Source organism: Scomber scombrus, chromosome 1 (genome assembly GCF_963691925.1).
Source record: "Scomber scombrus chromosome 1, fScoSco1.1, whole genome shotgun sequence".
NCBI classification, from domain to species: Eukaryota; Metazoa; Chordata; class Actinopteri; order Scombriformes; family Scombridae; genus Scomber; species Scomber scombrus.
The window spans coordinates 18,671,200-18,688,719 of record NC_084970.1 but is presented as its reverse complement, the minus strand read 5'-3'; the positions used below and the strand labels follow the sequence as shown (position 1 = coordinate 18,688,719).

Below are 17,520 nucleotides of genomic sequence, written 5' to 3'. Positions count from 1 at the left end.
TTTATTTAGACCATCTTTCCTTGAAGTATTTTTGTGTCTGTTATGTGTATGTCTGCGTGATCTTAATACTCTTAAGTGGTTTAATAACAGCATAATTATAAGTAGATTAATCTCATCTGTCTTTATTAATCCACAATGCAGCAGGTTGCACCTCGAAACCCTTGTCTTGGTGCCCTCGAAGAACCTGTATGAAGGACAGAAAAGCAGGATGACTACTAGTGCGGCGTGTTGATATTTCGTCATTGTCATAAACAATGATTTGAACATGACATGACAGCAAACAGTCAGAGGTAATAGTTTCATGAATGACGAAACCTGGTGTTACACTGAATAAAGTCAGTTTTGTAAATGCAGGTCACAAACATGTGAGCCAAAGAAGTTTAGTGACTGATTTGAATATTGCCGTTTCATCACCTTCACAGCTTTAGGTTTACACAGCTGCAGGTACAGTTTGCTAACGACTGGTTGTAATTTTGATCTGGAATCTGTCAGACTGCATGTCAAAAATAAGTCTAAGTCTTTCAATTGTCCCCAGAACACCTTGGAGCGCCTACTGCCTCTAATCTGTCTCTAAGCAACATCTCAATGAATCGTTTTACAGTGCCACTTTCTGCGCTCAGCAGTTTTTAATGTTTAAAATTTAGCAAGATTTTTTCATTCTCTTCCCCGCTGAGAGATGTGGAGCAACATTTTTTTGACCAACGCTCATTTCCGATAACAGATGGTGTGCAGCATAAAACATTGGGATTATGGATTCCACCTATAGGGGACTGCATTCTCCATTCTTTATGAACAGTACATAACAAACGCTGTGATCCTGTAAGCTGCACTGCACACCAACTTCCTGTGTATCTGACTCTGTAAATAGATGAAAAACAAATCCACAATGGCCCAGTCCAATACCTACACAAGCTGCAAGCAGCATGTTAACATCAACACTGACAGCTGTGGGCGCACTGACCTCCTGTTAAAGGGGATGGAGGGTGGTGTATGTTGTACAGATTGCTCAGGGGTAAATTAATTATTTGTGGGGGCTATAGAAATAAAAACTACTTACTTTACTGTCAGATGGCTATGATGGTAAGCTGCTACAATATTGAATTCAAATATCACAGTGCTTCAGAATAAACTGAATCGGGAGCATTCAGTATTCATTCTGAATACTTATAGCTACTTTTACAGGGTAAACATGTCAATACCACCATGTGACAAAAGAACCCCACATATTAAGATAACACTTAACAACCTGTGCTTTAATACAAAAACACATTACAAACTTGTTAATTACACTCTGAAAAGAAAAAGGGTGCTTGATGTCGGCGTCAGAGTGCATCAAAGCAGAAGCAAGAATGTTGTTAAAGCAAAAGCTGATTAACTTCACCAAAATGCCACAACATAACATAACAAGTTGGAGTTGAAATGGATTTGTAATCTATATGTCCTATATGTCCAGCATTGTTGGCCTTACTCCAAAGCTCTGTGAACACTGCATCATGGTGGAATTTCAATGTGCTACGCAACACTCATCACTACTCCACTGACAGTCACACCTGAGCCCCTTTGAACAGTGGGGCTGCAGCCGCAGGGCTGACATAAATGTTAGCTCGGCCTTCTGTTGTGATTTTATCCCTTCTTCCTACCACAACAACCTGTCCTTCTTCCAATTCCAAGACGTTTTGTTAATTTTGTCAGTTGAATTTGCTTTAACATTCAGTTATTTTCATATGCTGTATCCATTATCACCATACATACTACTTTCAATTCCAAAATTTGTTCAGCAATGAGCTTAACCTTTAACCTTGCAGGTCACCCTTAGTCTTGAAGTTATGTGTGATATTTGATTGATACTCTAAATTAGGTTTCACGACAAGGAGTCCCACCTGCCAAGTGGCTAGTAAGAGTTACTGTGTTACATGCCATTGCCGAATTCTGGGTGATAATTTCAAGCCCTGCTTAGAGCAATGGTTGTCAAAGTGGGGTCCTTGAGGGAGTTCCAGGCAAAAAGTGGAATCATCTATTTTCACTATAATCCCTCTATAAGTAACAGAATGTATAATTTTTTTGGTCAAGGGTTTCAAACACTTTCTGGAATAAAACATCTAAAAGCAAAAATCTTTTCAGATGGAGGATCCTGGGATAACATCTTATTGAATGGGGATCAGTGGCCTAATTTGTGTCAATTTAGGGGTCCTTGATGTGAAAAAGTTTGAGAACCACTGGCTTACTGACAATCAGTAACATTTTATCCATAAGTTCAGGAATACAGGCACTTTTCACAGCAGATTAACATACAGGAACATTGTCAAGAAATACTGTAACAATACTGTAATATCAGTGACAACCACCTGCTTTACTCATTTCCAAAGCTGGCCAACGAGCCAAAAGACACTTGTCCCACATGCAACAGTCAGTATTCAACAGGTAAGCAGCTTGTTCCAAAGGACAAAAAAGCACAATTTGGTGGCTGTATGTATTTTTTTTCCATTTCTAAGTTATTGTTAATTAGGGACCGAGCCGAAAGACGAGGACTCCAGAGGAGTCCTGCCCTTGCCTGGAGGCAAGGACCCTATTGTTATTAATACTTGTTATCTTACTGTTTTTTATTTTATCTTATATTTTTGTATTTTATTTGATCTTGTCTTACTGTATCTAATCAGCTGAGCTGAGATACCTCTTCACTGCAGTAAATATCAGAGACAGGCTGAGAGGATGAGAGAGAACACAGGCAAACATACTCACTTTAGTGACAAATGTGACACCTCCAAGTGAAATGTTTAATAGTCAAATTAGTCCACGTGCGTCGTGTGCGCGCGTGCCTGTATGACTATATATATATATATGCATGGTTAAACACTCACCAGATTTACTTGTGAAGTAAAGCAGCAGCATAAACCGAACAGCTGGACTACTCTGGAAAAGTTAGACGAGTGCAGAAGCTTCAAAGACAGGTGGGTGTTAAAAGGCGTCTAGTGTCGGTGTTGCAAGCCTGGGAGGGGGGTCAGGAGGATTATGGAAGAGCTGGCCCGGGAGAGCATCAGCCTGCTGGCTCGGTCTGCATCTCATGCAGACCCTCCGCGGCTCGGCTCGTTTGGAGCCGTGTTCATCATGCTTAAATCTGCGCTCGGAGCCGGACTGCTGAACTTCCCCTGGGCTTTCCAGAAGGCGGGAGGAGTGAAAACTGCCGTCAGTGTGGAGCTGGTGAGTACAGCATCAAACACCTGCAAGAATAACTTTACTCCTGTAGTGCTTAGAATAAATATGAGGTGCAACTGAACAGGCTTATGGTCACATTTTTAATACTTTTCATTGAAAAATTTAAAACTTCAGTGCAAATTATTTAATTGCACTGACATTGCTGACCTTGTGTCTTTAAATATGTGTCTATTCATGAGGTTTTGGGAGTCAGTTTTAGCAAGTAAGTGAGTGCATGCACAGTATAGACTCACCACCCGCCTTTGACTCCTTGGTGTGAAAGAGGCACATCTTTTTCACATCTGAGCTCTAATGAAGATTCCAGTTAAGATGAGGACCTGAACTTTCACTGCATTGTATCCACTAAAAAAGTTTCCAAGAACACCGAGGGGCCCAAGAGGTTAGGGGGCCCCTAGCAGAGCCTACAGTATGTTTGAAACCATGAAGTCAAACGCCTTAGTGTCTCAGTGTGTATTTTTGTGTATTTTACCCTCATAAAACATCTGCAAAGTGAATACAAAGGTCACAGTAAGCTTACATTAAAATGAATAAGATCATCTGTTGTTGGACAGCAAAATAATCTTTTTCTGTAGGAAAAAGTAATGCATGTAGGTAATGTTCATGCCCTGTATTGTGTATATATGGATCTACTGTGGCAAGAAGCATTAGAAAGAATTAGAACTGACAAAACAACAATCAATTAATAAATTAATTATTAGTCAAATGATTATGATGATTAATCTTTTGAGTATTTTTTTAAGGCAAAAATGCCAAACATTTCCTAGTTACAGCCTTGCAAATGTTAAAATTAGCTTGTTCTTCTATCATATTTAACTGAAGATCTTTGGGTTTTGGACTATTGTTGGACAAACAAGCATTTTGAATATGTCACCTGAGATTTTTGGAAATTGTGATTTGTATTTTCTATTATTTTCTGTTGAACCACTGAAACCAAACCACTGAAAGATTAACTGAAAAAAATAATCCCCAGATTAACCGATTTTGGCAATATTTTTTGGTTGCAGACCTAGAAATAATTTTTTCTTTTTATCTCCAGTATTAAAAACATCCTGAAGTTCAGGCTCAGTTTTTATGCAAGAGCTGCAGTTTGCAGTTATGGTTCGCCTTCAAAATGTCACTAACATAGATGCAATATGACAGCAAGCAGGACATTTAACCCATCCACAGTGTGTGTTTGTGTGCCAGTATCAGCCTGGTCTGTGAGGGAACATTAGTGATGAGTTTCTGTCTCTGGTGTCCCTGCAGGTGTCCCTGGTATTTCTCATCAGTGGTTTGGTCATCCTTGGCTATGCCTCGTCTATCAGCAGACAGAACACCTATCAGGACGTTGTGCGGGAGGTGTGTGGACAAGCTGTGGGCCAACTGTGCGAGGTCTGTTTCTGCTTCAACCTTTTCATGATATGTGTGGCCTTCCTGGTGGTGGTGCAGGACCAGCTGGAGAAATGTAAGTGCTGCTGAGTCAAACCTGAGCATTATAAACAATATAACATTATTTTTGTGTGTTTTCGTTTCTTTAAGTGTGTTAGAGCTAATAACTTCAGAGAACAACCGGATATCAACATCATTAATCTCATCATGTGGACCATCTTATAGGCAGATCAGGTGCTGGGTTTCGGGTCCTTCCTTCCTCTGAGCCCCCCAACAAATCATAAGGTTCAGTTTAAAACAATCAAAGCTAAATAAGGTTATATTTCAATACAGATCCCAGGCCACTTAGTGTGTGAGTTGTGCCTCAGTTTTGACCTTAAGACTTTAAGCTAATATAATTATAAGTCTAGGCAGCAGAAAAGGTTGAATGAGGGTTCATTTGAAATTTTGTTGATCACACTCTAGGCAACATCTTATCCAAATCAAATCTACACCTCAGACTAGCTCAGACCAGCTTAACGTCCTTGTCTGTTTTACATGATCAAAAGCTTGTTTCCCAGACTTCTCTGTTTCTGAAATAGCACCACACTATCCCTAAACCTTTGTACACATGTGCAAAAATGAAACAACTACTTACTGTATTCTGTAGAACTATAGGAAAGAATAATACCAAATATAATAGGGGTGCAAGATTTTGGATTTTTTGCTGATATGCTTATATTTTGTATGCCGATCGCCAATACTGCTAACAATAATGCACATATTTTTTCACCTGACTGAGACTATTATGCATGAAATCTTAAATTGTACTAACTATTTTCAAGAAGGAATAATTTAGGAAGACTGGAGGTCAGGAGCTTAGCAATAAAACCTTAATTCTGGGAGGCTAGCAGAGTGTTAGCTGTAACATGGCCGGAGCACAGCCAGCTAGTCTCTGGTGGCCTCCCAGGTAGCCCCAGCTCTCCATGTGAATACAATCGGAGCACTGAAACATGATAATATATGCTCTATTTTAGTGTTGAATGTCTTCTTTATGTTAAGTTTCTGGAGGCTGTCATTATCATCCTCATTGTTGAGTTGATGATGCTTCACACCATCTGTTAATCATCACGAAACACTTGTCTGTTTACATTCAGCGTTGTTTTTTTTAGAGGCTCAACAGTGTTTGAGTGTTTTCATGCTGTACCTGACTGAGTTTGTGAATAATTTATCAGCCATTTCCCATATCAAAAAAATTAATCTCTCTCAGACCACAAATCGTCTGCACTTTAATTTTCATTCGAGCCATTATTAGGGTAAACATATCGCTAGAAACAGTAACACAACCCCCTTTTTCATTTTTCCATTGTCATTTTGTCCATCTGAAACCCTTCAAGTCCCTTTAATGTTTTTGCTCTGTTCCAATTTTAAACAGAGCATTTGATTGGATTTACAAACACACCCAAAAAACCCATTTGATCATATATTCGCAGATGGGGTTGGAGCACTCACTGAGATATCCCGAAGGACAAAATGCTTTACACACATATGCGGAAAGGCTGTTTCTCATTATTCTTTATGTTCATCCCCGAGTATTTATCGTGCAGCCATTAAAAAACACAAAACCGACTGTTAAACAGCATTCAAAATGTATATCTGGAAGGCCTTATAGATTTTGGATAGGTTCTTTGCATATTTTTCACATTTTCTTACATCTCAATGGTGCAGCAGATAAATCTCTGTTCTTCTCTGCTTTTGTTTGTTCAGTGTGTATTTCTTTATATGAGATGGTGACCGGGTCGAGTGAAGGAGAAATGCCGTATCACTGGTACACTGACCAGCGATTTGCCCTCTTCATCATGTGTCTGGTCATCATTCTCCCGCTGTCCATTCCAAAAGAAATTGGTATCCAGAAATACACAAGGTACGTGAGGTGACACTTTATCTGCGGTCTGAGCGGCATCCTGCTGGGTGTCAGTTCATCTAAGATTTAACTCTTTTTGTCCTCTCTTCAGTGTGTTGGGGACGCTGGCAGCTACATATCTGTGTGTGGCGGTGATTGTCAAATATTACTTGATGGAGAACCACACTGTCATAATAACTCCAGAGCACAGCCAGGGGTGAGTGACAATGATTTTGAATGGATACATTGTAATTTATGTACTTCATTTATACTGCTCTTATTGTATCTGCATCAGTTAATGTCTGTGTGTTCTGTGTCTTTCAGTGTAGGTTCGTGGGCATCGATGTTCAGTGTTGTTCCAACCATCTGCTTCGGTTTCCAGGTAGGATCATATCATATTCACACTGGTTTTGGGTTTAAAAGGTCTTATTATAGAGCGCCCTGGTGGTCGAGTGGTTAGAGCGCATGCCACATAATCGCAGCGTCCCTGGTTCAAATGCTGCAGGTCATTCCCCTCTCTCTCTCCCTGTTTCCTGTCGGCCTCTCTGTCAGCTACTGGCTAAAATAAAGGCAAGAAAAGTAAAAAAATAAATCTTTAAAAAAAGGTCTTAATATCACACACTGCCTTCAAGTGTGCCTCACAATAAATATAGACTTTGCCTTGTTCCCATTTCAAAAATTGCAAATGTTTTTTTTGTATTTCAGTCTTGTGCTAGAAAAAAAAAGAAGAAAAACAATTAAAATAATTAGTATCAAAATAAAAAAGTAAAATACATCCTTGTACTGTTGCTCACAACTTCTGTGTCATATCTTTCAGAACAGTTATAATCCTGAAGTTGTGACTATCACAACATTGTTAGTTATCTTGTGAACAAAACCCAACCCCACTTGAAGGCAGCATTTCTGGAGATTGTTCTATTTTTCTCATTTACCCACAGACACTGATGCCTTAATACGTCTTTGCTTAATACACTAATTGTAAGTTGCACATCTGTGGGACAAGTAGCTGAAAAGCAGAGATATACTCGTTTTTAAGCTTTATGAAAAGTTGTCATTTCTATATTTATGAAGTTAACAAAGGCCTTATTATAACTCTGTATGCTTCATGTTTAAATCCACTCAACACAGTGTATGTTTTAACCATTATTTATTCAGGGAAGTTCAACTGAGAGCAACACTCAGTTTTGCAGGACCTTCCTGATCACACTCACACAGTTACACACATTCATACCTGGAAGCTGCTCAGTACAACCAATGAGCTCCAGTGGTGGAGCTGCTCAGTGGTGACAATAAGGCACCAAGCTGTTCTGGTTGTTGTTCCCCACCCGGATTGATCACATGCAAGTTTCTCTATTCAGTCCACCACTGCCCCACTGGTGGTGTGATCAGCCATGACAGATGAATAAGAATATGCATAGTTTAATGGAGTCAAATATATTGCTGTTATCGGCGATACATGTATGTTTGTATCGAGTGGATTTCCAACTCCATGCAGAGGTGTAAGAAAGAATCTTAGTAGGAAGTGTCCCAGTAACTGGTGTGCCTGTGTATATGTATATGTGTGTGTGTGTGTGTGTGTGTGTGTGTGTTTGCATGTGCGTGTGCGTGTGTGTGTGCGCGTGTGTGTGCGTGCGTGTGTGTGTGTGTGTGTGTGTGTGTGTGTGTATGTGTGTGTTTGCAGTGCCATGAAGCCTGTATAGCAATCTACAGCAGCATGGAGAACCAGAAGCTCTCCCACTGGGTGGTCATCTCTGTGGTCTCCATGTTTTTCTGTTTGCTCATCTACACTCTCACAGGTGAGTTGACCTCTAAAACATCAACCTTGGTACTTTATGGGCTCACCTGAAACCTGTTAACCATGTCCCCTCTCTCCGTCGCCAGGTGTGTACGGCTTCATGACGTTCGGGCGAGTTGTTGCCTCAGATATTTTGATGTCATATCCAGGAAATGATGTGGTCATGATCATTTCAAGACTACTTTTTGGAATATCGATTATTACCATCTATCCTATTATTCTTCTTCTTGGGAGGTAAGCTACACCACAGTACTAATGTAAGCACAGAACTCATGGGCTTACGTTGTGTCATACCATTTGTGAGTTTATGTGTGTGTTTTAAACCTCGTGTTTGTCCCACAGATCTGTCATCCTGAATCTGATGCTGCGTGTCCAAAGGCGTCGTCGGGGAATCGTCACCCACTCATTTGAGAGTCGCTGCAGAGTGGTCCTCACTGTGATCTGGATCGCCATCACTCTGCTCATTGCCATGTTTGTCCCCGATATGGGAGAGGTCATCAGTGTCATAGGAGGAATCAGTGCCTTCTTCATCTTTATCTTTCCTGGTATGAAACCAACCCTAATTTGAATAAATATATATTTTGGAGTACATTTTGCCTTTATTTGAAACTAATTGATCATTTGAGAAAATAATCAACAGATTAATTGATAATGAAAATAATCAGCAGTTGCAGTGCTGCTATAAATGTTACTTGATACTTGTACTGTCTTATAATTAACTTTTCAGTCACCTGTAAAGCACTTTAAACTGCGCTAACCTGTATGAAAGGCTTAACTAATAAAGTATTTGAGACTATGTTCTTAACTCACTGAGGTAAACCTGGTAATTGTCTATCTCGTATTACAGGTCTTTGCTTAGTGTTCACAATGCAAACCGAAACTGTGAATCCAAAAGTCAGGTGAGTGTGCACATACAGGGTCATACTGTATGTTTTTACTATAACTATAAATTAATTAGCCAAGAGGAGGAAAAACCTGCTGCTGGTCCTACAAACGCAACAATGCGGACTGTTGAATGACTAATAACTCAATAATAATAAATAAAACTGATGTTACTAAGTATTAGTCCACAGCAAGTTGCTCGTCTTAGTCAGGTGAGTCCACAATGTTTTCCTGTGAGAATCGGGATTGTGTTATCTCCCAAGCAGGAAAGACAAGAGTCCTGTGGTTTGTAGAGCTTTATTGGCTTGTCCTTCAATAAAAAAGCTTAAAGCTTCTATAGCATTATGCACCAGAGTAGATTTGATCCATTGTGTTGTAATATGAGGATGTTGGGTTAGAGCAAACTATAATGAATGATCATTAATTAATGTTATGCAGTTGTTATACAGTTGATGACTAATCATTTGTTGTACAAAGTTGTTTTTTTTCACCTTCGAGATGTCTGTGCTCATATTTTCCTTGGTGTCGTGCTTCTCTCATCTGCAGGGTGATTTTAACAGTTTGGGGAATCACAACCATCGTTGTTGGAGCCTTCATCTTCGGACAGAGCACAACCATCGCTATCATGGAGCTTTTAAACAAATTCTGAAATTCACCACCGTTATCTGCAGCAGTTTCTTCACTGGGACTTCGGAGCGTTTCTTGATGCTCTTCTGTTTTGCACATCTGAATGTTGCATTTGTGAAAGTCGTTTTTAAATGTAAATGTGATCATCATCATCAAGGTCGTCCACTGCCTGGATTTAATATTAGTTTGTTCTGTGAGACTGCTATATTTGTGTGATGCATACATGTGGATTTCAATGGATTATTACTTAACAAGTCAGACAAAAGATTCAACATATATTGTTAAGTGTCTTATTAAGTATGTAAAAAAGTTTGAATATATGTTTCTGTTTTATTATTTTATTTTGTATGTCAATAATTAACAGTATACTAAATGAATACAAGGTGTTGTGTGCTTGCAAAACACTGCCAGGGGGCAGTGTTGCACCATTTAGGAATTATTTATTTATCTGTGTAGTTCTTCATTCAAATACTGTATGTGTGGTAATGTGTACAGATCTGCAACACATATGAGAGGAATGATTTCTTATGATGTTTTAATTCAGTGGTTCTCAAATTTCTTCATGCCAAGGACACATAAATTGACACAAAGTAGACCATGGACGTCCTCCTGATAAGGTTTTTACTTTTAAATGGTTTATTACATAAAGTGTGACCATGACCAAAATAATCAGATATCCTGTCATTGTGTTACATTAAAATGGTATGATAGTGAAAATAAATGATTCCCCTCTTTGTTTGGGACCCTTTGGAACCCCGTCAGATAGACGTTGGGGTCCTGGACTCCACTTTAAGAACCGTTGGTCTAAATTTATTGGATTACTTTGACGTCAGAGTGCCACATCTAAGTCAACTCTGTAATACAATATACCCCTTTACCACAAAACAGATGGTTTCACTGTCCTTGAAATGCATGTTTACATCTCCCAGGTGATAAAAATGACTGAATTACAATGTTCATTTTCTTTAAAATGCATTTTTCTGCCTTTCTCCCCTGTTTTTTCACTGACCTCCATATGGCCTGAATCACATCAGTGATATAAATCTGCAGCTTTCACTGAGCACAGAGTGATGGCTGAGGTATGCTGAATAGTGTTGTTTATTGTTTATTGACTTCAAGCTTAAATGAGTTATGGCACACTGCCTGCGAGTGTGCATCTTCTCACAAGTGTGTTAATGTATGAGTGAATGATGATTTACAGAATATCCAGAAAATTGTATGCCTGGAGAGGTAAAAGTAGCACATCACCCATGTTAACTTCATAGCAATGTAGAACACATACAGACTTATCTGCCTGACCACACACACACTCAATGGGTAAGATCTCATTCAAAAATAGACCATCTAGAAACACAGCAGCTCCTTATCAGGCTTCAGTTATTTAATGTTTTTTTTTCACCTCGTGCGGCACTAATGACCTTAAGGGAAAACCTCGAACTGTGATACTCTACTTGTGTTTAGCCCAGGGGATTATATTTCAACCTGCTGGCCAAATGACGAAATCCACTAAATGCAGAAAAGAAAATCCTTGAAAATCACACAAACACAAACGCCTTCTTGAAAAGTACAGCTAAACTGGCCCACACGTTTGTGTCAAGAGGAACAAGACTAAGAGTTCAGCACATCATTGTCTTTGTTTAACCCCTTTCAGGAGAAATATCCTATCTCAGCTGGAACTCATTAACAGTCCTTGTTTCTTACCAAAATAGAAGAAAATAAAAACAGACGGGGAGTCTTTACCATCCTCACAGTGACAAGGTTAAAGGATAGGTTCACAATTTTTCAAGCTTGTCTTAAAACATCAGTCAGGTGTTATATGAACACTGAAAGAGGTTTTCCTCGCTGTTATTGTTCCTCCTGTTCACACTGACTATTAATCCACTCCAAATGTGATTTCAATGTAAGTGATGGGAGCCAAAATCTACAGTGTGTCTACACAGTCAATTTGTGCAAAAATGCATTTAAAAGCTGACGTGAAGCTTATATCAAGGGCTTCATATCAAATGAATATCTGCCACATTTACAGATTTTTCAGCATCAGACCCCTATTTGTGTTGCCCTGTTGAGCTACGATGGTAATTTAGAAAAAGTGGGACTTTGGCATTAAAAAGTCTGTAATTTTGAGAGATATCTACTTGATTTGACTCATTTGGATGGCCAAGGTTTCATATTAGCTTCTGATAAACTTTTAAATACACAGTAGGACTCTGGATTTTGTCCCCCATCACTTCCATTATAAATGCATTATGAAGGGATCTTCTAATTTTCAGTATGAACAGGAGGAAGGATTACAGCAAGAAAAACATGTTTCAATGTTTATTTGAGACTATTTCTTAGTAGTTGACCTGTGTTTCTAGTAATTATTTCAATGTCTGTTAATATCTATTGTGGATAAAAGGGAATGTTGAACCCATTTAAATGATCCCACATTTTCCTGTGGTGAATTGGTTTCTGCTTTCTTTCTGTTCCAGTGCTAGATGCTCACTGCTTTTACTTGTCATGTATTTGATTACCTTACCAGGTGCAATGCTAATTACCTTGAGGGTAATCACCTGTGTGTTGCCTACCTAAAAGGCTCTCGTGAGCCTGATGAAGCCTGGGTGGCTGAAAATGTTTTGTCTTTTGTAAATAAAGTGACCTCTTGTCATTGAGTGCGATTTAATATAATGAGTTTAGGTCATAAACCAAATTACATTCACTTTGATCTGATTAAGGGATAACCACAGATTTATTAAAATTCATCTTGTTAGGAGCATGTGTCTACAAAATGTCATGGCAATCCATCCAATAGCTATTGAGACATTTCACTCAAATCCACTAATTGTGGTGCTTGAGGAAAAGTCCAAAGATCAACAGAGTCAGTAGTATTCATCATCTGGGAGCCATGAATGTCTGTACGAGATTTAAGTGGATGTTGAGATATTTCACTGGATAACTGAAAACGTTGACGTGCTGGTGGCACTAAATGAACAGTCAGACGATAATTAATATAAATGCGATTCATTCTCTGAGAACCATCAATATCTGTACAAAATCTCATGTCAATTCATTTAATAGTTGTTGAAATATTTCAGTCTGGTCAAAAATGGTGGACTGACCAACCAACCGACAGACATTGCCATGCCTAGAGCCATATTGCTAAAGCATGACTGAAAATCATCCATTATTCTGTGTTTTAGATTATCTTTTCATTTTCCTTTGCCTCTGGAACATAATTTCCCGTCCTCATTATAATGCTGTCCCCTGTAGCTTTATTGCTATTGAAATATTACTTGTAATGTAGCCCTTTCGCAGCGCTAATTAATGAAATGGCAATTTGTGGCGACGTCCCTTTTAAACACTTAATTGTTCCTGATAAGAGCGTCAGCAAAAGGCTTGAATGAAAACGGATGGCTGCATGTTATTTCTGTGTGAGTGTGTGTGTGTGTGTGTGTTGTGTGGTCTCTCATATGCTACTTCTGGGGACTAATTTCAGAGTTAAGACCAGTTAAGTGGGGACGGCTTGTCCAGTTAGGGACAAAAGCTGTGACCCTTATTTGAAAAAAGCAGATTTTTGGTACAGTGGTTAAAGCTAGGTTTAGGGTCAATCTTCAGGGAATAAGTGTAAGTCTATGTAATGTCCCCAAAAGTGACCATGGTCTGATATATCTGTAAGTGTGTGTGTCTGTGTGTGGTTTTCCTCACTGTCACACTGATTGAAATCTTCCTGTCAAGTTCTTTTGTTTTCAAAATGGATAAAAGCCTTTTTTGTTCCTGTTTAATTAGCAGTCAATTGGTTTTATAACACTGTCTCTGTATTTATGATTTTTTTTCTCCACACCAAAGAAGAAGAGGAGTGTTACTGTACTGCTGTTCTGACTGCATGTGTCCAACGATGTCCTGTATGTATGCCATGATTTTGTGCATGTATCAATGTGACCTTGTTTTCTATGCATCAAGGTTATGGCCACTAGGCTGAGATCATCATGATGAAGATAACATGCGTCCATCACTCTGCTTCTCTGCCTTTATTGAAGGGGTGACAGCGGATCTTTGACCTCTGGGTCAAACTCGGCAGGATAATCGTTGCATTGGCAATGAGCTCAGGTGAAGGAGAGGCCTGTGTCACCTTGTCTGTGCAGCAGATCAGGATGACATTAAATCTTATATGTGATACAGAGAGTACACTAATGTTTTTCCTGGTGACACCAGTCTTTAAATGTGTAACAGTGTAGCACACAGTGGATTTGGATTTATTTATAGACAAAGTATATCATGCAAGCCATAAACACAAGATGATAATTACATGCTGGCAAATAATTCAAATAATTTCATACAATTCTAGTCTTTCTTTCTCATCTGGTCGAATACAAGTTTTGATGTAACAGATGTTTGTTTGAGCTGACAATGAAAATTAAAATTTATGTGAAATGTGTGTGAAAATAACTTTAAATCATAAAGAATCTGAAAAATATAAGACCGCAGCACAGCTAGTTAGGATCTTTCACATTTCACATCTGCTGATACATTTGTGTCTTAAGAAAATAGTCCACACTTAATAATAGTTTCTCAAGACAAATAAAACAACTGATACCAGCTGAAACAAAACATAAGCAGGAGTTTCGTCAGACCTACAAAGCTCCGGAAACTTTATAAATTTCATTTTCCACAGCGGCTAAATTGGGTGTATGCACAGATAGACAAAGAAACATGATGCTGACTTAATGCTATCACTGCATTCACAAGGGATATGAGATTATGAATAACAATGAAGTGTGTATAAACAGCAAGGCTGCATAATACATTTGTCCTCCCTTTCATGTGTAATCAGGCTTCACTCACCCACTTTCCTTTATCTCTCCATCTAATTCCAACATCGTAGGCATGACTGCAGTGTTCAAATTGTTTTGCTGAAAAACGCACCATGACAAAAACACATAAGCTAATGTTTAAAATGGAGACCACAAGTAAGACTTTAAGCTTTTGTCTTTTTTAATCTAATGAAAAAAATGTTTTCCCAATGTCTGCACTTAACAAGATAATCTGTAATTAATTCAAAGGCTTTCAGTAAATAAAATAATGTAACAGCTTTCAGGAGCTGAAGTAAATTACACTAAATCCATTTCTGTTAATACATAAAGAGCCAATGCAATGCACAATGTAGCAATTGCATCAGTATTAACAGCAGATACTAGTTAAAGCAGGGATTATCTTGTCTGAATTGTCACTAACTCAGTGACCTGTGCTTCCTTTGGTTCATGAGACAAATCATCCAAAGACACACGAGTCACAATGAGTCTTCACTCTGGCCTGAGGGTCTCACGGACCACATGATTTAAATATGTATAATTACAAGCTTCACTCTGATCATGACTGTATGTGCCCAGTGCTATGTAGCAGACAGATAATAACAATGGGTCTAATAATTATGTGTAATGCAAAAGGTGGCGCTCGTAGAGATGAACCCATAGTGCATTGTCATCTGACTCTGCAGTCCCCCTCAGCTGTAATTTCAGTGTCTTTCGGTTCATTGTTTTTGCTTTTTCGTCAAAACTTTGTTTTGGTCCAGTCACACCACGCTCATTCATTTATTCTGGCAGCAGGTTGCTGTTAAGAGTACTGATAAACCCTCTGAATGCTGTCTTCTCAGCACCCAATGGCAGAATTTATAGTGACTAGCTAGTGAAGAAATTCTGACATCTAGCAGCTAAAGGGTTTGATATTTTACTCAGGATGTGGTGGAGACCAAGAGACAGTTACAAGGACAGTGACCTCCAATTCTTGTAGGATAATAATGTTGGTATGTCTTCCAAGACGATTAGTTGTACCTTTACTGTACAACTACTTTTATACTGTTCAGTTTTCTTAAATGCTTAAAACAAACTATGTGTCCATGTTTTCCTGAGAGTCAACATTTTGTACTCATTCAAGTTATAACTGGCCTCTCTCAGGACATGTGTGGATGTTGAAGAGATATCCTCCTCCATATTCGTCACAGAAGAGATACGAGTTGTTTCCAGATGTACAAAATGTACGATGTCAATGTCAAACCTTCCGAAGGAAAGAACGCTGCAGTGTTATCTAAACTACAGTGAAACCTGAAAGGCATGTATGAGTTACAATTTAGCTTGTTGATCACATCTAGTTTTTCTGCTCACAGGACACTTTAAAAGGACAGTGTCGCTCGCACCGAAGTCTGTTAGCGGAGACCTGAGTGAGCTGAATGCTGGAGGGAACTGGAGCTGTTGCCCTTCAGGAATAACATATAACACAGAGTACGAATTCTGTCTCTCTTCTTATACGCAGAGCACATTTCATTTTTTTCACAGTCACACATGACCTTTAAAACTCCAATCTCTTTAATATAATTTCTGATATACAGCATAAATTGTATTTGATTTGGATATTGCAAACTCAGTAAAGCTTTCTTTGTCACCTAAGGGCCTGCTTTGATATTTTTTACATGACTATACACACATTTAAAATGATTGTGATAAAAACAGCTCTTTACCTCCTGAATATACCAATGAATCTTAAGCTCAGCTTTCAGTGACATGAGATGCAGAAATGCTATTAATCGTGCAAGCTACTATTATGTTAAGATAATAACTTGCAAGCGGATTGTGACTATAGGTTGTTAGTATTTTTAGGACAGTAGTCTCCTTTTTCTCCATCACCCAACACCAGTACGGACATAGATGCCACTGAAGCAGCACTCCCCTCTGAAATGACCTCAGATGAATAACAGAGAGATGTAAAGGCAAATCACGTTGCCTCTTCCAGAGCCAAGACATGTGTCGAATACAAGTCATAGAGTCCATCACCATTCAGTCAATATGGCAGGAGTAATGAAACACTAGTATTTAATAATATATAAACCAGAGCAGTGGAATGACAGACACATTTTTTACACAAACATACCCGTTAAATTATAAGTCAGGGACAATATAACAAGAAAGATCCCGCTGGCAATAATTAATAAATGATTGTAATTTAACACAACAAGTCAAATTAAATGTGACTCACAATGTTTTCCAGAAAAGTAGCAGATTTTTGTGCTGACTGATGCATACATTGAAAAAAGTCTGAAACTGGGCAAACTGTTTATTGTTCTTGATTTATGAATGTAATATTTCCATAACAGACAAATAAGTTTTATAAAGTCGTCAATCACTGATTTAATACATTTGTTATGTGGACAAAAGTTGTGCAATATTTTCAAATGAACCTCTTTTACATTATTGGTTATAAAGAATTCATTTTCAGATTAAGCCATGCATCCTTCTTCCATTTATCCAAACACCTGCTTGAATTCATAGTTTTTCTTAACCTGTCAAAGTTGAAGATGCATTTGAACAGTGATGAACACTCAGAAATACACATAAATATTAGAACAGGTTTCACTATTTAGCAGTAAACTGTAAGACAAAATGTTTACACCCATTATTTTTGGAAATCCTAATTGCCCCTGTTTGTCCCACAGGTCCATTATTTATGAATGAGGCTCCCTCTGTCACTGTGAGTGTCCTGTTTTCACTTTAGTCACACCTTTCTTACCAAAGCCTACATTACCCAGATTAATGCGTGTCTATATGGGATCGCACTGAAGCAAAGAAAAGAACATGTATAATGCACTAAAACACAATGTTTTAAAAGTCAGTTTTCATCAGCTCACACGCTAAAGAGCTCTAATAATGATGTAACATGATGACACAGATCAGTTCACTGTGGATAATCTGGCTGGAAAGAAGCACGCACAAGCAGAACAGAGAAT

The 17,520-nt window shown here is 38.6% G+C and overlaps 2 protein-coding genes across 2 annotated transcripts in view; both read left to right on the top strand.

Moving 5' to 3' along the window:
- Positions 1–3,009: 3,009 nt before the first annotated feature.
- slc38a8b (solute carrier family 38 member 8b) lies at positions 3,010–9,789 on the top strand. Its single transcript, XM_062422202.1, has 10 exons — positions 3,010–3,198; positions 4,459–4,657; positions 6,328–6,484; positions 6,576–6,680; positions 6,788–6,845; positions 8,145–8,259; positions 8,345–8,492; positions 8,601–8,803; positions 9,106–9,157; positions 9,687–9,789. The coding sequence occupies exons 1-10, from the start codon at positions 3,010–3,012 to the stop codon at positions 9,787–9,789; spliced, it is 1,329 nt and encodes a 442-aa protein (XP_062278186.1).
- Positions 9,401–17,520, top strand: part of got2b (glutamic-oxaloacetic transaminase 2b, mitochondrial) — a 67,315-nt gene continuing 59,195 nt past the window's right edge. The window contains exon 1 of the mRNA XM_062422188.1: positions 9,401–9,405. The gene's annotated coding sequence lies outside the window, so the exon portion shown is untranslated. The remainder of the gene's footprint in view (positions 9,406–17,520) is intronic.